At 35.8% G+C, this 26041-nt stretch overlaps 1 protein-coding gene across 2 annotated transcripts; it reads left to right on the top strand.

Moving 5' to 3' along the window:
• Window positions 1–11687: 11687 nt before the first annotated feature.
• LOC118644515 lies at window positions 11688–13614 on the top strand. Of its 2 annotated transcripts, XM_036283169.1 has the most exons (3): window positions 11688–11990; window positions 12095–12368; window positions 12457–13614. In XM_036283169.1, exons 1-3 carry the CDS (start codon window positions 11929–11931, stop codon window positions 12583–12585), a joined length of 465 nt encoding a protein of 154 aa, XP_036139062.1. In that variant the 5' UTR covers window positions 11688–11928; the 3' UTR covers window positions 12586–13614. The 2 variants fall into 2 exon arrangements, with proteins under 2 accessions (XP_036139062.1, XP_036139061.1); XM_036283168.1 differs by having other exon boundaries at window positions 12095–13614.
• Window positions 13615–26041: the final 12427 nt, after the last annotated feature.

The raw sequence follows: 26041 nt of genomic DNA, 5'->3' as shown, positions 1-26041 counted from the left end.
GGTACTTCCGCGGTCACTGGCCTTTAGACAGTGTATGTGCTTAGCCAGCAATTGCTGGCTATGCGGATTCTACCCCAAAATCAGATGATTTTGGGTGTTGAGTCTTAGGCAACCGGGTGTATTTCCCGGTGCGACGCCCGGTATGTAGGCCGGGCGATGTCCGCGCGCGAGGTGTCATCTGACACCTACTATCGCTTGCAATAGGCCGTATGTGAGTGTGACGCACTCACAACAACATGAACGAACGTATGAAGTACGTGAACGAACGTATGAAGTACGTGAACAAACGTATGAAGTACGTGAACGAATGTATGAAGTACGTGAACGAACGTATGAAGTACGTGAACGAACGTGAAACGAACATGGAAAGTACATGAACGAACGTGAAACGAACTTGAGAAGTACGTGAACGAACGTATGAAGTACGTGAACGAACGTGAAACGAACTTGAAAAGTACGTGAAACGAACGTGAAAAGTACGTGAACGAACGTAAGAAGTACGTGAACGAACGTGGAAAGTACGTGAACGAACGTAAAACAAACATAAGAAGTACGTAAACGAACGTGGAAAGTACGTGAACGAACGTAAGAAGTACGTGAACGAACGTAAGAAGTACGTGAACGAACGTAAGAAGTACGTGAACAAACGTTAAAAGTATGTGAATGAATGTGAGAAGTATGTGAACGAACGTAAAAATATTAATTCTATATTAATTTAGTAGTCATCTTCAACAGGATCGCCCATTAGTACGCACGGTGATAAGTTGTGTCACGCCCGACTATTGATAAACACAGCGATCACGCCTAGTCATTGCGAGGTATAGCGTCACGCCCGCGCAGCCATTGATACACGCTGCGACGAGCTTATCTTCCTTCTTCGCCCGGCCATTGATACGCGCCGCGATGAGCTTCTCTTCTTCCTTTACGCTTTCTCTATCCGTACGCTGCATTCACACACACGCACACATACTCATATACAGCATACGCTGCACTCACTCGCCTATAAATAGGTCGTTCGATTCCACTATATAATCAGATTCCGAAAACATGAGATTCGTGCGACAGCCGTTGGCGATATGCGTTACGAATTACGATGACAAGTTACGACTAATGGAGGATGACGGAGAGAGGCGCAAGCATGGCGCGATGCTGCCTACTACCATACGCGCGATTATTTGCGGCCCATCGAACTGCGGTAAAACCAACATTATGATAAACTTGTTGGAATGTCCGCACGGTGTACGTTTCGTACGAGAACGTGTACGTGTACTCGAAATCTTTGCAACAGCCGAAATATCGGTATTTGGAAAATTTGTTAAGATCGATGAATGAAATTAACTATTTTACGTTCTTCAATAACTGTGACGTCATTCCGCCGAATGAAGCGCGTCCAAACTCAATTTTCATCTTTGACGATATTGCGTGCGACAAGCAGGATGCCGTGAGAGAGTATTTTGCGATGGGTCGGCACTCGAACGTCGACTGCTTTTATCTTTGTCAGTCGTACGAGAGAATACCTAAACATCTTATACGCGACAACGCAAACCTGCTGATCCTATTTAAACAGGATGAAATTGAGAAAACGAGCGAATCGATTCGTAAGAAACATCGCGCTTTGAAGACCGGTAGGATCGAGGAGAATATCGCGGCGAAGACACTTCGAGCCGCTCATCGAGCCGCTGCAAAAGATCGTTGATAATTCCGGCGTCCGCGTGATAAAGGAAAGACCGCGTGTCGATGACGTGGGCATCGAAACATCGTTCATCCAGAAGGATGTGATAAAATAAGAGAAAACGAAAAGACAGTTCTGTGGACCATGCATTAAGTGAATCGAACAAATGGATGCGATATATGTCAAACGATGCAATGAATTTACCGTCGCCGTCGGTGCAGCATACGTTAAACGACGCAATGAATATACCGTCGCCGTCGGTGCAGCGTACGTCCAACGACGCGATAGATCCGTCAGCGATAACGTCCACACCGCGTACGGCAGCTGTACAATCAACGATTGAAGCTCCAAAACCGTTAAATAAGGCTCTCGAGACTGTTTTTGAATCTGCCGACGATTCGTTTGCGACAACCGTTCGAAATCGATTACAAACGTCAGAAGGTCTAGAAACGTTATCTCAGAACTTGGGGCCGCTGGGTCAAAAGTACATCGGAGATTTCCTCAGCGGTCGTGGTGAAAAAGAGAAAATTATCGTATACCGCGCTCGATAAACATTACCATATCGATGTCGGTGAGCAATTCGAAATTGACGCGTGTATATCATAGCGTCCCACGTGAATCCCGGTAATGTATAGTAATGTGCGGGGTCGAGACCATAACTTTCGACACATTTGTCACGAAAATTTTCAAAAACGTCGGCTAACAACAATACATGTTTTCAAATACAGATCGCTGTATTCGCCCAGCGTTCGAATAGAGAATCGATCCCATACGTTCTTGGCGTGCGCGTAATCGCTCTCGGACACGGTATCGCCCGTCAACGAACTAAAGAATAATTCGCGCGATGGCAAACGCGTTTCCTTCAATTTTGCAACACAGTCAACATACTCGTATGGGAATATGCCTTTACGAGTCAATAAATCGAATTCTTCGTCAGATAAATTCGAAAATTCCTTACGTACAATTTTTAGTTTTTCTTTACCGAGAAATGATGCCAATTTTTCAAGACTAGAATTGAGAAATTTATACGAATCTATGAATCGTAATTTTATGTAATTGTGTGGGTCTAATTCATCGGCGGTACTTATGACATGCTTCGTAAAAGAAATATATTTTTCTTTTGTAACGGGAAGCACATCGATATTCCCTTTGAATGTTGTGGCTATTTCTCTAATAATGAAGTGTGAATCGTATCCGGATAAATTATGAAAAATTACCGGTATGTACAACACATTTTGATAACACAAGTTACAAAGCGAATGTGCGGGACCGCGATAACGACCGGTGAGATGACAATGATCTCGCACTCGTGTATCATCCGGTGCGAACGGCTTATCACAAATATGACACTGCTTTGCGTTACGATATGCCTCCCATTGCTCTTTCGATAGAGTTTCCATGGGGACCTTAGCAGATAAAATTGATTTTACTCGATGCGCTAATTTCTCTAGTTGTTTAGCGAACCACGCGATACAATCCTTATCGCGATGAAACCAATACCCCGATAATGTGTCATCGTACGAACAGTGTACATAATATCCTAAGCTAAATACTTGATGATGATGTTGGTACGATATTTCCATATCTTCCTTCTCCGTCTTCTCCAATGTACATTCCAGGTCGGCATAGACGACAAACGGCACGCGCTCCTTATTGTTGATGTTGCGGAAGCTCAGCCATTTCTCGTCTTCAGTAGGTAGTTGGATGGCGCAGTCGTTCATTTTCTGGCAATCTACGCTGTGGACATCCAACTTTTCCACAGAACTAAAGTAATGTAAACATCTGTAAAAAAAATAGCGTAAATTTTATTTTTCAACTATGCAATTAATACAACATTTATAAAATTATTACTCACCGGTCACAAATATATTTTTTGTGTTCCTTTTTACTGAGTTGTGAGCTCACTAGACGAGACAAATCCTTGATGCAAAGTGCCCCACGTTGTCTTCGCGTGGATCTTGCACGTATAGCAGATTAACGTGCTTCTCCTTCTTGTCGTTGGAGAGTCTTAGCGGGAGAATTTTATAGGTTTCAGTTTGATCCTTTTGGATCTCGTAGACGTTGACCGAAATGTTATTTAGTCTCTCGAATTTTTTAATGTCCTTTAACGCGATTGGAAACTCAATGTCATCGAAATTCAGAACGTTTGTATAATGAGGGTACGATGACTCCCTATCACTATGTCTTTGTGTGGGATATAAAACGGCTATCACGGACCACGCGAAGCAAGCATTGTCCATCGATTTCACGTTAACAACCGCACGCTTCGTCATTATTTCCCGCGGTAATATCACGTGACATCCTGCACGCATAGAATTGTACTTATTCACATTTACAGTCAAATTCTGTATACGCGACAACGCCCACCCACTATCGCGTTCTTGAAATTCCTCGAGCGATGCTAACGTGGGCTCGATAACGCACCGCTCGTACCACTCATCCAAGTCTGATGTTCTAAAGAGATCACTGTTTTTCGTGGTAATACTTTTATTGGCGCGTTTGTCGCCCGTTACAAATACGCCATTGAATGTGGTGTTCACTTTCACAGAGTTGTGTCTTTCGATAGCGTTCGCTCGCTCGAGTACTATACCCGCACTCGCTCGAGTACTATACCACCAGCGTCTTCTAAAAACTTTCGCGGTTCAATGTAGTTCCCATTGATAACCGCTTCTGTCAGAACGCGATTCTCAAACGCGGTGTCAATCTCTCGCCACACGAGTCTGTCCGCGTTGTCACTCGCGTAATTACCACCGACGGGCACGAAACGTCTTTGCAGTCGCGTCTTTTCACCCGCAAGTCGCGCGATTCTCGCCACCAAAGATTGTCTTTGTCCAACGTTGAGTCGTGGGCGCTTGACGCGGCTATGTTCCTCGAGTCGTTCGATACACTTGTCGCACCGCTGCAACCATTCAAAACATTCGCCCAAAGTAGCGACCCTGTCAATTTGGTCCAACAGCTCGCGCTCAAAATGTTCCATTTTTAATACTGTTTTTTCAATAATTATTAATGTCTTTACACTGTGCAAACCGGACACAAGTTACTGGGAATCATTACAAACATGGGCTGTCTACAATTTGAGCAATATTTTCCATCCAGCCTACCGAACGCATTAGTAATATGTTTACTAAAAGCGTACATTATTCCGAAATCGGTGTCCGCTATTCGCATAATGCATTCGGCACACACCGAATATGTACCACCCGTGGTGTAATAAAAGTATATACCGCAATGTTTCGATCTTACGGTTATGGCACGCACTTCCGCAGGTGTCAAATGTTTCTCAACGGCATCGATATAATCCCCGCTGTCCTCGCTGCAATCATCACTAATGTAGTTACTATCTTCCGATGCTACGCTCTCTTCATCCATTATATCCTCAAAATTAATGTCATTCACAACGCCTATTATCTGGGCATCGTCCATTTGTTGTATATTGTCCACAACATTAAAGTTTTCCGGATTACCCGCAATGTCTATCACATTATTCGCACCATCCACAATATCTATCACTTCGTTTTCATCGTCTGCAATGTCTATCATTTCGACATCATCGTCCACAATGTCTATCACTTCGACATCATCTATAATGTCTACAAGTTCCATCATCACTTTATTCGAAGTCATTTTTCACGTCGCACTGATTCGCTCCCATCTTGAACTTCAAGTCGACTGTGCGATCGTGCATTTCCAGACCATTTATATACTATAACCCTTTGTCTTCCTTTGTCTCAACTAGAACATAGGCATCGCCATTTTTGTTTTATATATAATTTCAAAGAAAGCTCCTAATTCTGCGAACCACTGGATATCGGTGTTAAACTGCGAATCGCATCCCTCGTAGCGATTGAGGTGTTGGTGCGACAAACGTCTTATTTCTCCATCCTATACCACTTTTCAAGTTTTCACATTATTTTGTCTTCGATGGATTTCAAGAATATCTTCTCCCATGACTACGCGTCTCATAAGTTAGCAGCCAACAAAAATTATAACATTGTTGTTTACAAATTTTAGTCGTTTGAACAATACGTTTCGTCTATCGCTGATAGCAGAGAATTTCAAAGATCTTTTTTCCAACGACGCCAATCGAAGCATTCGTCATTTTTGTTTTTAACTATACAATTTCACAGCGAGCCGCTGTTTTTACAAGCAACTATCAGGTATCGGTATTAAACCACGAATCGCATTCCTTCCACAAAATTTTAACCGTTGTGGCGACATATTTTGTCTATCACTGATAGCAAAGAGTGTGATTATTCCCATGACTTCCCCTCCCCACGTCTTCCCTTATTAATATCATGAGCTTGATGTAAGTAAAAACGCACAAAAATTGATAGCAAAGAGTGTGATTATTCCCATGACTTCCCCTCCCCACGTCTTCCCTTATTAATATCATGAGCTTGATGTAAGTAAAAACGCGCAAAAATATATATGTGTTGAGTCAGAGTGAGAGCGCGCGCGAGAACGCTAGACCGCATCCCTATTTATAAATCGTATCGATCGAAGCGTTGGCGCTATCTTATCCAACGTCTAAATAATAACTTCCGGGTGATGAAAGATTCCGCTACGTACGCATCATCTCGCACATAAGAAAGGCATACTTACTCATTGTCAGTTAGTCTCGAATTGTCCACCCATCGGGATGGACGTTTCCGCATTGGGGCGAGCGTGACGGGCGTTTCCGTGATTTCAGTTTTTTCGCGTGTGAAACCAATATATGCGATCAGTCGCATGGTGGATGACTGCACCGCGCCTTCGGAATCTGATTCATTTGTGCGTAACTTTTTCCTCAGTTGATAAACTGTTATATTTGTGGAAAAACTGGTAAATTTCAAGGTCTCGCGTGAGATCTTGAACAAAGTTTTTTCACAGATATAACACTTTATCAATTGAGGAAACAGTTACGACATGAATGAATCTGACTCCGAAGGCGAGGTACTTTTATTCATCACATGGCCCATCGCCTTATCAACTGTGTTAGTGAAAGTGGCGAGTCGCCTGGTGCATGGGCACACTTCGCATCACCAACGAAAAATACATTCGCGTCACTGCCATATAATTGGCAATGGCATGTTACGCTATTGATGCGAATATATTTTTCTTTGGTGATTCGAGGTGTTCTTATGCATCGATCGACTTGCCACCATATCATCATAATTAAATTCATTTGTGTGGTGATTTCAAAAACGGGAAAGGGGAGGGGAAGATTTTTGGACTCTGATTAATATTAGAAAAAAATTTAAAAATCTATTATTGCTCAGAGTCCATTAGCTCTTTTTGCTCCCAGTTCAACACACAAGTGACATATGGATTACGCGCGTGAAAAGTATCTTCCAACGCGACGAAAGTCGCAACGTAAGTCTAAAAACTTTGTCACTAATAAAAAATATAATTTTTATTAAAAGAAGAAAGGGGAAATCTTTTGGAATCGGTGCATCGTTGGAAAAATTAAAAAATCTAATGATGGGTTGATTCCAAAAGATCTCTTCATTTCCAGTACAACATAGTATATGGTAACATATAATTTTTATTAAAAGGTTGATTCCAAAAGAAAACACAAAATTTTTGTGTGACGTTCCTAATATCTTGGGGGGGGGGGGGGGTATTGGTTCTAAAACTCCTGAGCTCCGAGGGTGGTGTGGGGGTGTGAGGGTTTCTTGCTGTTAAAGGGGGAGGAGGGCATCACGTTGATGGGAGGAAAATGACGCCTCCCCCTCCCCTTTACCAGCAAGAAATCCCCCGCACCCCCCTCGAAGCTCCCGGGTTAGAACCAGCCTATCATTCCTACTCATCAAATATTATACCATGCGCTTCCCAACCAGTTATATATATTCTCGTCATTTCTTTGTTTTAACCAAAGCATTGTCATATCAGCATTAGTACATCCGCGCTTCACTTTTGCAAGATTTGCATTCTTCGAATGCACGGTTTTGAATGATCTCATCAGAAGATATGACAAATGATTTATGTACACGCACCGGCAGAAATGGTGTCCCGCGACGTTCAGCGCGCGGCGATCACCCACACACGCGAAGCGCCGTACGTGTTACTGGGCGCACGGAGGAGCCGGGGAGATGGGAGAGGAGCGAAAAAAGTGGGGATCGCGCCGGTGTTGCATCCTTCACTAACGTCGCACGTTGAAGAAGGATAGAGCTAAGATGAGTGAGAAGACGTGATACCGACTCGATGGTGTCCCAATATCCGTTTCACTCGCACTCGATACTAATATCGTCTCTCGCTCGCCAATACCGATGCGTCGTGCTTTCCTTTTTCTTTGAGAGGCGGCTATCCGAATGCACGAAGCGTCGACATTTATTCTATTAGCATGTCATTCATTACTTTATATTATGTAAAGTGATAAAATTTAATTTAAAAAAACACAAATTTTTATTGAAATATTAATTATGTTATACATAGAAAGAAAAAAATTCACGTTTATCCCAATTAATTATTGATTCACTTATGATTGCGTAATAATGCTTCTTTTTCATCCCGTAACAAATTTTTGTGTGAAATTATAACCATCGTTACGGATAATTTTCAGACTATAAGAGTTTCTCATCCATTTACAAATTTAGAGTATAAGATTACTTTCTTGTATTGTAAGTAAGCTTGCAAAATTGAATTTACAATTAAATGTAAGTGTATAAAAATAGTGATAGTGATAAAAGATTATAAAGTTTTAAACTTATCTTATCATTTTGTTTAAATTAAAATATATATTTTGTTAATGTTGCAAGGAAAAGGAACAGGCAACAAACGATAATCAAATATTTAAAATATTGTCTAAATTTATTTAATTGAATTGATAAACATATCGCATTATTTCTGTCATGTATTCTGGAATTAGTTTGATAAAATTGTCAGTTTTTGAACAGATATAACTGGGATTTGGTAAGTTTATGTATTTTTTAACTGAATCGAGTAAATAGCATATAAAATTTAATTATGTTAAATGTTAGATGAACAAAAAATTAACTTACAATCTATCTTACAAACTACAATTAACTTACAAACTATCAACATTAAATAAATGTTAAAATAAAATTTTTATTATCTTTTAAAATTATTATTTACATATAATTAAAGTTTCTAATTAAAAAAAACATTATTAAACAAAACAGTTATCGTATGAGTTATTAAATAAATTTTAATAGTTTTTCTTGCGCTTCCAAATTTGCAATATAAAATTAATATTTCTTGTTACTAATAAAATTTGTAGAATTAAAGTTACAATTAAATATAAAAATATACTAATAATAAATTAAAACATAATTGTGTTACTTGTAATGAAATTACAATTAACGTGTTACTTTTACCACCGACGAGATACTATTAGTAAATAATCTCTCGTCGATGTTTTAACCAGCCTACTGGCCGGAAAATGCCGACCAGCCGGCTTTCTAACACGTGAGACAGCCGTCTCTATTTGCGATGTGAAAATTTTATTGGCCCTGAAAAGGACCGATTGTGGTGTTAGCTGCGGAAGCATTAATAATCCGTCCAGTATCCAGACCGGTCAATAACTTGATTGAGTCGATTAGGCATCGAATTAATCAAGTTTGCAAGAAAGTCTGGTCGGAACCGAAGTTCTTCCCAGATTTCTTTTGCGTGATTGACTAACGCTGCTACCGTCCTCTTCCTTCTTGGTTCCCATCGTCGAACCATTTGTGCCCAGACATTTTCGATCAAATTTAGATCTGGTGAACGAGCAGGCCAGTTAACCAACTTGATCTCCGGATGATTCCGAAACTATGCCTGCGTTTCACGCGAAGTGTGGACTCCAGAATTATCCTGCACTAATCGAATAACTGGCATGTCCTCTACAGAATAAATTGCGCGTACTGATGGAAGAAAAACATCTTCCAGTATGCGAATGTAATCTGCAGAGGTCATTCGTGGAGGAGTCTCCACCAGCTCTCCGATTGTAGTGCCATTAATCCAGCCCCACAATGAGCATGAAATCCTCCCACTTCTGTAAAGAGGCACAACATGGTTCGGATGCAACCGTTGATCTCGTGGTCGCCATACGTGAGGTATGCGGTCGGCAGACGATACGAAAGATTTCTCATCCGTAAAGAACGTTGCCTCCCATTCCTCATGGCTCGTCACCAGGTTTTCCAAAGCAAACGCGATGCGCTGCTCCCGATGAAAGGGAGTCAGCGGAATTTTGCGGGCTGGACGGTAACAGTGATATCCAGCTTCGTTGAGACGTCGCCGGACGGTCCTATCGGATACTTCGACGTTCGTTGCGTTGATCACCTCTTGGATGGTGCCAAAGGGTTGATCAGCAACTGCGGCAACGATAGCCTCAACTTCTTCTGGTTGAGTCTTTCGGGGAGCCCGATTATTTCGACGATGATCATGCAAAGCATGATCACCGCCATCCGTAAAACGCTGTATCCATCGTCGGACAGTTTTCACAGAACACGAAATTTCAGCAGCAATTTCAGCTACTGATCTTCCGGTCTGCCACTGCCCAACAATACGACCTCGCATCTCCGGACACAAGTTTTTAGGCATCGTTATCACAATTGCAGAATTACGTCCGCTCAGTGCTATGACACCACGATAAATAATTTAATAAGCAAAAATAGTAACAAACATTTGAAATATGCGGTCTCCTAGTAACAAAACAACAAGCAAAAGAAGAAAAAAGAACGATACATATGGTTCACCGTGTGAGTGAGACACATAAGCTGGAATGAAAAACTATTAAAATTTATTTAATAACTCATACGATAACTGTTTTGTTTAATAATGTTTTTTTTAATTAGAAACTTTAATTATATGTAAATAATAATTTTAAAAGATAATAAAAATTTTATTTTAACATTTATTTAATGTTGATAGTTTGTAAGTTAATTGTAGTTTGTAAGATAGATTGTAAGTTAATTTTTTGTTCATCTAACATTTAACATAATTAAATTTTATATGCTATTTACTCGATTCAGTTAAAAAATACATAAACTTACCAAATCCCAGTTATATCTGTTCAAAAACTGACAATTTTATCAAACTAATTCCAGAATACATGACAGAAATAATGCGATATGTTTATCAATTCAATTAAATAAATTTAGACAATATTTTAAATATTTGATTATCGTTTGTTGCCTGTTCCTTTTCCTTGCAACATTAACAAAATATATATTTTAATTTAAACAAAATGATAAGATAAGTTTAAAACTTTATAATCTTTTATCACTATCACTATTTTTATACACTTACATTTAATTGTAAATTCAATTTTGCAAGCTTACTTACAATACAAGAAAGTAATCTTATACTCTAAATTTGTAAATGGATGAGAAACTCTTATAGTCTGAAAATTATCCGTAACGATGGTTATAATTTCACACAAAAATTTGTTACGGGATGAAAAAGAAGCATTATTACGCAATCATAAGTGAATCAATAATTAATTGGGATAAACGTGAATTTTTTTCTTTCTATGTATAACATAATTAATATTTCAATAAAAATTTGTGTTTTTTTAAATTAAATTTTATCACTTTACATAATATAAAGTAATGAATGACATGCTAATAGAATAAATGTCGACGCTTCGTGCATTCGGATAGCCGCCTCTCAAAGAAAAAGGAAAGCACGACGCATCGGTATTGGCGAGCGAGAGACGATATTAGTATCGAGTGCGAGTGAAACGGATATTGGGACACCATCGAGTCGGTATCACGTCTTCTCACTCATCTTAGCTCTATCCTTCTTCAACGTGCGACGTTAGTGAAGGATGCAACACCGGCGCGATCCCCACTTTTTTCGCTCCTCTCCCATCTCCCCGGCTCCTCCGTGCGCCCAGTAACACGTACGGCGCTTCGCGTGTGTGGGTGATCGCCGCGCGCTGAACGTCGCGGGACACCATTTCTGCCGGTGCGTGTACATGCCTAAAACATATTTTGTCACAGCAGCCTCACATCAGCGCTTTTGCAAGATTCTTCGAATGTGATTTTTTGAATGATCTCATCAGAAAATATGTATCAAATAATTTGTGTACGTGCCTAAAGCATATTTTTGCATCACAGCTGCCATACATCGGCGCTGACTTTTGCAAAATTTACATTCTTTCAATGTATGATTTTTAAATGATCTCATCAAAAATATGAAGACTATGGGATTTGTTCCCACTACTCTTATTGAGGTATGTGGAGGGGTGTACAGTATAAAAAGAGTTTAGGCATCGGTACCCGTTTGTTACCGGACAGCAAAGGTTTCTGAAACGTTACTGCAATCGGTGAAAGATGAACTTCTCGAGGATGAACTATTACGTTCCAATCCAGCAAAATAATGTGTGTGATAAACCGTAAGTATTTTTAATTTTTAAATTTTTTCTTCTATATTTTCTTCTATATTTCCTTCTACATTTATTTGCACTTTTATTTCTAATTCCTTGTATTCTTTTTACAGAACATTATCACAACCGCGTTATATTCCGCGCATCTTGGGAAGGAGATATGCTTTGACTGCTACAGCATATAAATATTTGGACATCGGAATCAGAGTGGAATCTATGCCCTGTGTAGAATTATTGATTGGTGACAACCGAAGTCGCATAGGTCACCTACACCTGACTTATGCGATATGGAAAACGTTCATCGAGAGACGTGCGGATATTGTGCAATTCATGCAGGCAGCTGTACCTTCTTCAAAAATTTTGATTCATGATCTAGTTATAGATCTCGTAAGTATACGTAAAGAAAATATTGTAAAGTTAACATTATATAATACTAGTATGTATATGAAACCATCAACCATACAATTTTTATTAGAACTGGAAGATTGTGTTGAACAAGTATGCGATCAATTGCATCAAAATATTTATATTGTTGGTGAAAAATATAAACAATTTGTTACTATTTTACGTCAAAATCATGTCACTAATAAAAGTAATGCTGTAAAGATATTACATAAAAAATATGATAAGACGTGTCTCGTAGATTGTGAGTTATTGGCTTATGCATCCGACAATATTGTATATGATGCTTTACAAAACGAATAAATGAAAAAAAGTCTCATAGATTGTGAACTTATGCATCAGACAAATATTGTATATAATATGTTATGAAATAAATAAATGAAAAAATTCATAAATAATTATTCTAACTTATTTTCTCTCTGCCCTATTCCTTTACGGTATAATGGCGTGCGGAACTTGGTAGGAGGTACATAGATAAGATAGGTGAGAACGTATATATGTGGTCGCATATGAAAGAATGGATGAAAGAGAAAGAGATAAGGTTGCATGGTTGGAGATATCACGTACGGGTGAGAGAGACAGATTCACAATAGAGGGAGAGAGCAAGCACCGCGGTGATGGCTGCTGAAAGAGATCGCGTACGGGCGAGAGAAATAGATTCGCAACAGAGGAAGAGCGCGAGCACCGCGGCGGTGGGCGGCGGGCGACGGGCGGCGGCGGCGGTCGCGGACTCCGATTCCCCCTCTTCCGCTCCCGGGCCGCGGACCCGAAAATCCCGCGTCAGCAATTCCCGCACCGCGAGATCCCCCCTCCCGCGTGACGTCATACCTCCGCGTCTACGGGTACCCCCCCGCACACCCGCTCCCCCTCGGAGCCCCGTAGTTAGAATCGGCTTAGTATTAATTACTTATTTTGTCTCTTTTCGTGTTGGACATCCCCACCACTCCGTTTTCTAGAAGGAAAGAAGCGCCACATATACGAGCAGTACGACAGGTACGAGCCTACTTACTTGGTGTCTTACTTGAGCCTTGGGCTGTTACAATTAGTGCAAAAAATTTTTATATACGAAAGTAATACTGTGCATTCATTGATTGGCATGCATCTTTTAGATTCTAAATTATGTACCACTTAATGAATGCACAGTGTTATCTTTGTAAGAAATTTTTTTCGTACGAGTTTGAGAATCGGACTTCAGATTGTATAGTTACGAACCTGTTCCCACACGAAAAAAGACAGAATATATCCACCTCTCTGTCGATTCTCCTCGCGCGCGTCGCGATGCACCAAGGCCCCTCCATTAATACAAGCTCTATGATGAAGAATCTCTTTTTCTTTTTAATGCCGGAGAAGTAGGGAGCACTTCTCATCTCCTCGCGTCGATCCATCATTTCCCCTGTCAGGCTCTCCCTGCTACGATGATGTCAGAGAGAGAAAGAGATTCTTCATATATCTTTTCTCTTTCTTTTTGTATGCATTAACGCTTACAGCGGAATGCTCGTTCTATACTGGGTGCTTTTCATTTAGTGACACAAGTTGACACAAATATCATTCTATCTTTGTTACTCATTAAACATAAAAAAAAAATAGAACGATGCTTGTGTCGACTTGTGTTACTAAATGGAAAGCACCCACTAAAGATCTATAATCAAAAATGTGCCAATGGCCTCCCACCATGACTCTTGTCCGCCATCTTGTACCCATACTGGAGACTGATAGCGTTTTCTACTGGTAAAACTGGTGCAGCACCAATGCTGCGGTAGATTTCAATGAAAACTCCACTAGCGCAATAATAGTGCAGGTTTAGTGTGGTTCAGTGGAACACATCATTAGACAGGTTTAAAAATTAAATAATTTCATTGTTATAAAGTTTACTAAAATAATGTAATAACATATACTTTAATGTAATACCTTAAAGCACGAACATAACATCTATTTAATTTGCACTGGCACCTTCCACCGTCTCGAAAGACGGTGGAACAAAAGTTGCACTCGGTGCAATTTTTTGCATCAATTTTGTCAGTAGAACATTAAACACTGAAAATATGTGAACTGATTTTTACAGTGGAACAATAAAATTGCACTCAGTGCGCACCAGTGTTGCACTAGTTTTCCTAGTAGAAAACGCTATGAATGGGGGCTGGGGGACTGAAGTCTGGAGTAGTGGAGATAGTAAAAGTAAACAATGCGAGCCTGCTCCAAGTTGTAGGCAACCATATAGCAGCTGCAAATTTAATTTTTCTTGTTCTTTCTGAGTGTATCGTCAAAATATAGTGACTCTCGAGAGTGCAGAGATTGAATTACCTTATAATTTCTGACACATTCCTTTAACCTATATATTGCTCACATAGAGCTTGTATTACCCAGGTAGCAAGATCACGTCATTTTGACGTCCCAAAATGGTCATTTATTGACTTCTTGACGTCACGAAATGACGCCCTTATGACGTTAAAATGACGGTCGAATGTCACAAATTCCTGACGTCATAAAATGTACCGTATTTTGACGTCATGGAATGACGTGAATATGTTGTCAAAAAGATCTGTAAAAGATATCCTATTTCTGAAAATGATAACATAAAGAGACTTCTAAAAAATAACATATAATGTCAGAATGTTAACCAATGCGTCGTTTTTTGAGAACAAAAAGATATCATGCAACTAATATCTAAAAGATTTATTAAATCGGATATCTTTAAACTGCAACTAAAGATAAAAAATAAAATAAAAATTTAATTTTTTTTAAATTATTTTTATCAACAGTACATACTAAATTTGGGACAAATTTTTATTAATTAATTAAATTTAAATTATATTATTTTATTTTATTCTTACTTGCTGCTGGTAGGTTTTGAACCCGGGACCTAACGATTACGAACCTTATACTCTATCTGCTACACCAGTTTGAATATGGGTACTTTTTAATTGTCTACATATACCTATATGTTATAAACTGACGCAATTATATTATTTTTTATAAAAGCAATTAAATTTTGCAAAACATTAAAAATAAATAACATTAACTTATTTACTTATTAATTTCATTGTTAAATTTAACTTTTTCCATAACCTTAATAATTTGATGGAAATTGCGATCTATTTAGCACTAATACTTTGAAGCGTTTAAATGGTTAATTTGACCATTTTGACATTTCCAAGATATCTAAATGTTTTCTTAAAAAAGTTCTCTTAAGGGGATCCAGGAGTGCCTTTGAAATTTGATCGAGGTCGATATGGTAGAGTCATTCGTGCACATCATTAATGAGATTTTATATGTATTTCTTGTATAGATTTAGAAATCCTTTTCCAGAATTAAAGTACACATATTAATATTAATCTATAAATTGGATTTTATATTGAAAACGAAAAAAATTTTTCTCATATTGCTCTACTTATCGACTTTTTACGTGTACATAACCCAAATTTTCGTTTTTTCATTTTCCAATTTGCGGAATGCGAATCTTTTTTTCTAGGATTCTAATCTTATTTCTAATTGCACGATATTATTCCTGAGAGTTTTTTCTAGGGGGCGACGTGATTATTTTATACATATAAACTATAGATTTTTTGTATGAAGCAAATATTGTCGTTAGGTGACTAATAAATAACAATTTTTTTTTATTTATCAGAACAAATCGTACGTCGCCCCCTTCATTTTTGTGCGTACTTTAATCCTGTAAAAGGATTTTGCATTCTGTTACTCCAATTCGAAAATCCAAGTTCCCAAAAAAATGTCGGTAACTCTGTCACTCCCGGATCCCCTTAAAGTTGAATATAATATGTTTATACGGGGTATTTTTTTATGGGATTTTTATGAGCAGGTAGAGCGCATGAAACTGAACAGGAAAGTCCTTACCGTTTTTCCATTTTCGCAATAGTTAACAAGTTATATAGTGACTTGTAAAATTTTCTGTATTAGCCCGGCCTACCGGCAAATGCAAGCGCGCTGAGCGCCCTTCCCTAGCGCTTGAACCATGAGATTGCTAGGTGCGCGGGGGGAGTCGTTACAACAAGCAACAATGACTACGCACAAGTGACGCGTAACGCTAAATTCTCCTTTTGAATTATGATAGTTCCTTACCTTTTTTAATGAAAATAAAATTTTCTAACGAAAAAAAATATGTGTGTACGTGTACATACATGTGTACAAAAAATATCAGATCTAATGCTTAAAGAAGTGATTACTAAATTTATTTTTTAATAAATAACGATTACTTTTAATAAAAAATATTTTTTTCATGATAGTCTGAAACGTCGTAAACTGTCATTATAAATTTTAAAAGAAGCTGTTATCATATGCTCGAAACAAAATTTATGCTTCTTCAAAAAACATTAGAAAATTTTATCGGTTAAAATGGAAATGACAAGCAAATAAAATGTTTGTTTTAACTTTATATTCTTAATTAAAAATTAAATAACTAAGATATTTATATTTTTAATAAAATAAATCCTTGTAATAGATTTATAATACACGGAAAAAACTTTATGGTAAAAATTACTATGGTAAATAGTAAACGCGGGCCAAGGAGGAATTATGAAAATTTTTATTATGTTTTTCATCAAATTACGACAATATTTACACTACTTATATGATATAATTCTCTGAAATTTCTTCTTACAGTTCGTGGTTACTATCATAAATAATAAAATCATACATAATTTTACTATAAAATTTTCTCCGTGTAAATTTACGAATATATGAATCTATTAAATGTTTGAAAACTTATAAACAATATTTAATTTAAGAAAATTTTAGTATGTAATGTGTTTTTGTGTGTGTGTGTGTGTGTGTGTGTGTGTGTGTGTGTGTGTGTGTGTGTGTGTGTGTGTGTGTGTGTGTGTGTGTGTGTGTGTGTGTGTGGAGGGGGGGGATACATACATACACGAGCTAAAGAATAATCACTTTGTGACAGGAAAATGATTATTCCTTAATTCAAGAATTGGTTTGTAATTTGTGTGGAATTTGTGTGTGTGTGTGTGTGTGTGTGTGTGTGTGTGTGTATGTGTGTGTACATACGCGAAAATGTTAAACATTATTTGTTTTATGTAAAGTGTGGTGTTTATTATCAACAAAATACTCTTTTCAGTCATTAAAGATAAAATAATTATTTAAAAAAATAAAATTAAAAGTGAATAATTGATTTTTTTTTAACTAGAATCATTTTTTTACGTGTACGTGTATAGTAATCAGCGTAAATAGTAATAGTGATATAAAATCGCGGAACTAAGGCATAATCATTTTCCTGTCACAAAGTGATTATTCTTTAGCTCGCGTATGTTATGTACAAGGATTAATTTTATTAAAAATATAAATATCCTAGTTATTTAATTTTTAATTAAGAATATAAAGTTGAAACAAACATTTTATTTGGTTGTCATTTCCATTTTAATCGATAAAATTTTCTAATGTTTTTTGAAGAAGCATAAATTTTGTTTCGAGCATATGATAACAGCTTCTTTTAAAATTTATAATGACCGTTTACGACGTTTAAGACTATCATCAAAAAAATATTTTTTATTAAAAATAATTGTTATTTATTAAAAAAATAAATTTAGTAATCACTTCTTTAAGCATTAAAACTGATATTTTTTGTACACATGTATGTACACGTCCACACATACTTTTTGTCGTTAAAACATTTTATTTTCATTAAAAAACGTAAGGAACTATCATAACTCAAAGGGAGAATTTAGCATTACGCGTCGCTTGTGCGTAGCCATTGTCGCTTGTTGTAACAACTCCCCCCGCGCGCCTAGCAATCTCAAGGTTCAAGCGCTAGAAAGGAGCGGCCGCCGAGGCCGGGCGCTCAGCACGCTTGCATTTGCCGGTAGGCCGGGCTAATACAGAAAATTTTACAAGTCACTAACTTGTTAACTATTGCGAAAATGAAAAAACGGTAAGGACTTTTCTGTTCAGTTTCATGCGCTCTACCTGCTCATAAACATCCCATAAAAAAATACCAGACACCCTGTATAATATGCTTATGCCTTACGCCTTAAATCTTATTGTATAGACACCGCTTTAGACCGTGTCTAAAATACGTCTTAATGACGTTTTTATGTCCCGATTTTGGATGCGTGCTGTCTGGGAAAATAATCGTCAGATCATGACTGAAATATGACTTCGAAATGATGTCATCATGACGTCAATTTTAGGTCATGTAAAAAAATGGTCATTTTGACGACATATGACCAGATATGACCATTTTGGGACGTCAAAATGACGTGGGCTTGCTACCTCGGATAGATCGCAATTTCCATCAAATTATTAAGGTTATGGAAAAAGATAAATTTAACAATGAAATTAATAAGTAAATAAATTAATACTATTTATTTTTAATATGTTTTGCAAAATTTAATTGCTTTTATAAAAAATAATATAGTCGCGTCAGTTTACATATAGGTATATGTAGACAATAACAAGTACCCATATCGATGATTCAAATTGGCGTAGCAGGTAGAGTACAAGGTTCGTAATCCTAAGGTCCCGGGTTCAAACCTAGCAGCGGCAAGTAAGAATAAAATAAAAAATAACATAATTTAAATTTAATTAATTAATAAAAATTTATTCTAAATGTAGTATGTGCTGTTGATAAAAATAATTTCAAAAAAATGAAATTTTTATTTTATTTTATTTTATTTGTAACTGTTGTGTGACGATAACATGTAATTATAACATGTTATATTGCTGAGTCGGAAATTGTAACTTACATGTAATTTCAGAGTAACGTAACCTGTTATATTCGGTTACATTGCTGTTACACTGCTGCTATATTATTGTGTTCACTAGGTAGTCTTGGTTAGGTCTACCAATAATCAAGATATAAATTTTTTAATTTTCTCTTGTATATGATAGAGAACTTCGAATTTCTTCCATCGTTAATACATTATAAGTCACTGAAAATCTGTCGTAATTAATAATGCAATTAAAGGTAGAAGAAACTGTAAGTTTTCTATGGTTATAAAAGAAAATCCTTCGTTGTGTTAACAATACATGATATTGAACATTAATTTTTAAGCATAATTATCGTAGCATCACGCCTAAGCTATCGTGAAATCGTTACATCAAGAGGGAATATTTTTCTGTGTTATTACAAAGAGTGTAACATACTATATATAAGTATTTCGCGCATTTTAGTATGATTCCTCCCTCTCCCTCTCTCTTTTACTCTCTCTCTCCCCCTCTCTCTTTTACTCTCTTTCTCTCTCTCTCTCTCTCTCTCTCTCTCTCTCTCTCTCTCTCTCTCTCTCTCTCTCTCTCTCTCTCTTCTCTCTCTCTCCCCCCCCCCTCTCTCTCTCTCTCTCTCTCGCTCTCTCTCTTTCCCTCTCAAGCACTACGTAGTACACAAATACAATAAATATTACCATGTTTAACAACATCTTTAGTTTGTACTGTTCTACTTTCATTATGTGTAATTTAAATAAAATTTTAACAATTATCATTTCTTTATATTTTTAGTGTTACACACGATCAAAAAAAAAATTATCAAAAATTATCACTAAAACTGCGATAAATAATCAGCACGATACTTTCTTTCTGAGTGTCGTATCGTGTTTAATGTTAAAAATGTTAAAAAATAGTAATCTTGTTAAAAAAATTTTATGACATTTAATGAAACTCTAATAATATTGATTGGAACTGTTGTTGAAAATGACGTTTATCTTGTTTCTGTAAATACTTTAGAGGGAAAGATATTCCTACTAAATTACAAAGTATAAAAGTACAAAGTTCAATTTTACATACGAATCAAGAGTAAATAAAAAATTCAATAATGAATAAAAGAATTCAGAGTTTCTTCTACCTTTAATTGCATTATTAATTACGACCGATTTTCAGTGACTTATAATGTATTAACGATAGAAGAAATTCGAAGTTCTTTATCATATACAAGAGGTAGCAAGCCTACGTCATTTTGACGTCCCAAAATGGTCATATCTGGTCATATGTCGTCAAAATGACCATTTTTTACATGACCTAAAATTGACGTCATGATGTGACGTCATTTTGTAGTCATATTTCAGTCATGATCTGACGATTATTTTCCCAGACAGCACGCATCCAAAATCGGGACATAAAGACGTCATTAAGACGTATTTTAGACACGGTCTAAAGCAGTGTCTACAATGAGATTTAAGGCGTTAGGCATAAGCATATTATATAAGCATATTATATTTAACTTTAAAAGAACTTTTTTAAGAAAACATTAGATATCTTGGAAATGATGTCAAAATGGTAACATTTATCAGAGATGTCTACTAAGAGCGGTCTTTAAGATATCTCATTGAAGAATTTCATTTAAGTTTCTTGAAAATGTTATCCTTTATTAAAGGTTATGGAAAAAGATAAATTTAACAATGAAATTAATAAGTAAATAAATTAATGCTATTTATTTTTAATATGTTTTGCAAAATTTAATTGCTTTTATAAAAAATAATATAATTGCGTCAGTTTATAACATATAGGTATATGTAGACAATTAACAAGTATCCATATCGATGAGTCAAATTGGCGTAGCAGCTAGAGTACAAGGTTCGTAATCCTATGGTCCCGGGTTTAAACCTACCAGCGGCAAGTAAGAATAAAATAAAATAATATAATTTAAATTTAATTAATTAATAAAAATTTGTCCTAAATTTAGTATGTGCTGTTGATAAAAATAATTTTTAAAAAATGTAATTTTTATTTTATTTTATTTTTCTTTAGTTGCAGTTTAAAGATATCCGATTTAAGAAATCTTTTAGATATCAGTTTCATGATATCTTTCTGTTCTCAAAAAACGACGCATTGGTTAACATTCTGACATTATATGTTATCTTTTAAAAGTCTCTTTATGTTATTATTTTCAAAAACAGGATATCTTTTAGAGATCTTTTTGACAACATATTGTTCACGTCATTCCATGACGTCAAAATAGGGTACATTTCATGACGTCAGGAATTTGTGACATTCGACCGTCATTTTAACGTCATAAGGGCGTCATTTCGTGACGTCAAGAATAGTTAGTAAATGACCATTTTGGGACGTCAAAATGACGTGAGCCTTCTTCCTGGGTACCAGCGGCAAGTAAGAGTAAAATAAAATAATATAATTTAAATTTAATTAATTATTAAAAATTTGTCTTAAATTTAGTATGTACTGTTGATAAGAATAATAAAAAAAAGAAATTTTTTTTTAATTTTTTTATCTCTAGTTGCAGTTTAAAGATATCCGATTTAAGAAATCTTTTAGATATTAGTTTCATGATATCTTTCTGTTCTCAAAAAACGACGCATTGGTTAACATTCTGACATTATATGTTATCTTTTAGAAGTCTCTTTATGTTATCATTTTCAGAAACAGGATATCTTTTAGAGATCTTTTTGACAACATATTGTTCACGTCATTCTATGACGTCAAAATACGGTATATTTCATGACGTCAGGAATTTGTGACATTCGACCGTCATTTTAACGTCATAAGGGCGTCATTTCGTGACGTCAAGAATAGTCAGTAAATGACCATTTTGGGACGTCAAAGACAAAACTTTAATAGACTCTTGAATCATCACTATTTTATTTTCCATATTCATAACCTTTACTATTTTCTGACAAAAACAATGTTTTAGCGAAAAAGGTTAACAATATTGCATGGTATACGACCAAGCCCAGTGAACACAGTAATATAGCAGCAGTGTAACAGCAATGTAACCGAATATAACAGGTTACGTTACTCTGAAATTACACGTAACTTACATGTAAGTTACAATTTCCGACTTAGCAATATAACATGTTATAATTACATGTTATCTAACCGTTACACAGCAGTTACAAAAAAAAATAAAATAAAATACAAATTTCATTTTTAAAAAATTATTTTTATCAACAGCACATACTACATTTAGGACAAATTTTTATTAATTAATTAAATTTAAATTGTTATTTTTTATTTTATTCTTACTTGCCGCTGCTAGGTTTGAACCCGGGACCTTAGGATTACGAACCTTGTACTCTACCTGCTACGCCAATTTGACTTATTGATATGGGTACTTGTTAATTGTCTACATATACCTATATGTTATAAACTGACGCAATTATATTATTTTTTATAAAAGCAATTAAATTTTGCAAAACATATTAAAAATAAATAGCATTAATTTATGTACTTATTAATTTCATTGTTAAATTTATCTTTTTCCATAACCTTAATAATTTGATGGAAATTGCGATCTATTTAGTACTAATCTTTGAAGCGTTTAAATGATTAATTAGATGGTTAACTATATAGATCGTAATTCTAAGAAAAATTGAATAGTATACATTTATTATTTTGTTTTTGTTCAGCACATGATGAATTTAGATTTTGTGCATTTTTTGTGCGCAGTAATTGTAGACAAACCGTTATTTTAAAAAACATTATCTTTATAATAATTTTTTTTATTATCAAATAGATCTGTCATTTAGGATGTTATAAAATGTTGTCTGATTTCTGAGTCAACTACGACGCATCGTTCCGTAATAACATTGATACGAACGTGTTATGTTACGATTATACAATTTTTGTTGAATAACTGTAACGCCAAAACGATGTAAAACAGCTATATCACTTGCGTATAACAAATATTACGTAACAGGTTATTTCTATGTTATATAGCACCTACATATTACAAGAATAACAATGTTAAATTACATGTAACTTCCATGTTATATTGCCGCTATAAAATGTGTTTACTGGGAAGCTACATCACGCATCACGCATTCCGCAAATCTTTGACCGGCCTGTTCACATGGTGCAGAAAAATGACGAAGAATGCGTCAATGCAGTTAAAAAATTTAAAAATATTGTTTTCAACTTTTTAATATTCAATACAAAATTTTATATAACATTATATTAATGATTATTATTGCTATTAAAAATATTACATTTCATAAAAACGTTTGATTTATTTTAATAAAAGTTGTATTACATCTATAATTTTTATTCCGAATGCGTCATTGCCCGTCTATGACGCACCATGGAAACAGGCCGATCAAACATTTGCGGAACAGAAAATGCGGAATAGCTCGGATTGGTTGCTTCTATGGGTACGTTCGGGGAGACACTATTAACGCTACAAACGCTAACGCTATCTGAACTGTTCGTGGAACCAATAGCGCGATAGTGATAGCTAAAGACCTATAATCAAAGATTCGCCAATGGCGAACACAATTTTGATTGGTTACTTGATTTACATGGTTTATCCGCCATTGCGTACCCACGCTGGGCGAGGAAGAGGGGAGAGTGCTCTGTGTTGAGCAGTATAGGTTAAAGGAATATGTGTCAGAAATTATAAGGTAATTCAATCTCTGCACTCTCGAGGGTCACTATATTTTGACAATACACTCAGGAAGAACAAGAAAAATTAAATTTGCATCTGTTATATGGCTGCGTACAACTTGGAGCAGGCTCGCATTGTTTACTATCTCTACTACTCCAGACCCCAGCCCTCGGGCCCCAGCTCCCATTCAGTCCAGTCTCCGTATGGGTCATAGACCTTATAGATATGGACTGGCAATTGCCTACAGTTTGTGTATAGAAAACGATGTCCAGAAGAGGTGCGAGAGAGAAACAGACTTTTTAGTACTTCTTTCTCTAAAGTTACCAGAAATAACTATCGCGCATGTCAGCACACATGCATATATACGTATATACATATATATACACACACACAAGTTAAAACACGTGACCAAAACGTATCCAATCATTGGATTTCAATGTATAATATGTACAAGCATGCGCGAAACATATTTCCGGACTCTTTAAAGAGAGAAGTATGGACACGGTTTCACTTGGTATTGCCAGTCCATATCTATAAGGTCTATGTTATGGGTACAAGATGGTGGATAGCAGTCATGGTGGGGGGCCATTGGCGCATCTTTAATTATGGACGGGATTCATAGGCCGGTATTCATAGGGTGTTTACGATAATAGCTATCCGAGTAATTTTCTCTAGGACCGAAATATATGATAAGCACAACCATCTACTATCATCATGATTCGTGACAACTCAATGGCTTAGTTTACATCGTGCATTTGATACGCGTATCAGGTACCATATTCGTATCAAATTCGTACTAAATATTTAGTACGCACGATGTAAACGCTGCCGGATCAATTTGGTACGAGCGTATCAAGTAGGAGTATCGTACTAAACTGATACGCGTACCAAGTAATACAAATGTCGATGTAAACGCATAAAACGCATTTTAGAGAGAATTTAGCAATTGAGCATAACCTCAGTGCTAAAATCTAAAAACCGGTGTGAAAATGTCTTAGTAGGAGACATCAACATGAATTAAATATGTATTATATTTTTCACAGTACATGCTTAGTACATTCGATGTAAACGCGCCCGTACTAAGGCTTTGGTGCGCACCAAACTTAATACGCGTACTAAGGTTTTGACGATGTAAACTAAGCCAATGCTGTCCGGTATAGCCAAATCATCACGAGCAAGTTGCGAGTTGCGAGTTCCGTGAGTTTGTAGCAGGTAACCTAAAAAGTACGACATAAATAATTTGATTATTACAATTAAAAATAATCTGTTTTTAATGTATGATTATTAACTTCATTAAAATAGTAATTATATAACACAATCATGTATTTTTAAAGTATTGTCTAAAGTAATATTAAAGAGATTATTTTATTTACAAATATTTTATTTATTTATTAATTTGTCTATCAAGTTTCTATTATAACATATATCTAACGCATATCTAACGTATATCTGTTAATTTACAGTATATCTTAATTTACTATGCACTTGTATTACAAATTAAAAAAATTTATTGTAAACATTATTATTAGTTTCACATTAGTGAAATATTCATGCATAATATTTATACATAAAGATATATGATTTTTTAAAATAATGATAACACCATGCAACTTATCATTAACAGTTGTTACAAGAAAGAAAAATATTTATACTTAAATTTTTATTTTACTTGTAATCTAAAAAATATTATTAATAATGATTTATTTAGTAATTTTACATAATTTATCTCATTTGTTTCAAAGTGTTAACACCATCCGTTTAATAAAAGATGACTTTTCTAATATATATGTTAGTTAATAATAAATAATAACATTTATTGAGAATCAATGTTTAATTAAAATATTATATTAGGTTTTGAAATAATACCGTTATGATAGAAACTTGATAGATAAAATAAATATTTGTAAATAAAATAATCTCTTTAATATTACTTTAGACAATACTTTAAAAATACATGATTGTGTTATATAATTACTATTTTAATGAAGTTAATAATCTTACCATACATTGAAAACAGATTATTTTTAATTGTAATAATCAAATTATTTATGTCGTACTTTTTAGGTTACCTGCTACAAACTCACGGAACTCGCAACTCGCAACTTGCTCGTGATGATTTGACTATACCGGACAGCATTGAGTTGTCACGAATCATGATGATAGTAGATGGTTGTGCTTATCATATATTTCGGTCCTAGAGAAAATTACTCGGATAGCCATTATCGTAAACACCCATTATCGTAAACACCCATAGTAAACAATGACCTAGTTTACATCAAGCACTTGGTACGCGTATCAAATAGTAAATAACTAATGAATGTGTTTAATCATTGGCTGAGCAGCTTAAATTCACTACTTGATACGCGTA

The sequence above is a fragment of the Monomorium pharaonis genome, chromosome 2 (genome assembly GCF_013373865.1).
Source record: "Monomorium pharaonis isolate MP-MQ-018 chromosome 2, ASM1337386v2, whole genome shotgun sequence".
Taxonomy (NCBI): domain Eukaryota; kingdom Metazoa; phylum Arthropoda; class Insecta; order Hymenoptera; family Formicidae; genus Monomorium; species Monomorium pharaonis.
The sequence above is the reverse complement of the archived record's forward strand: the minus strand, read 5'-3'. Positions and strand labels throughout refer to the sequence as shown.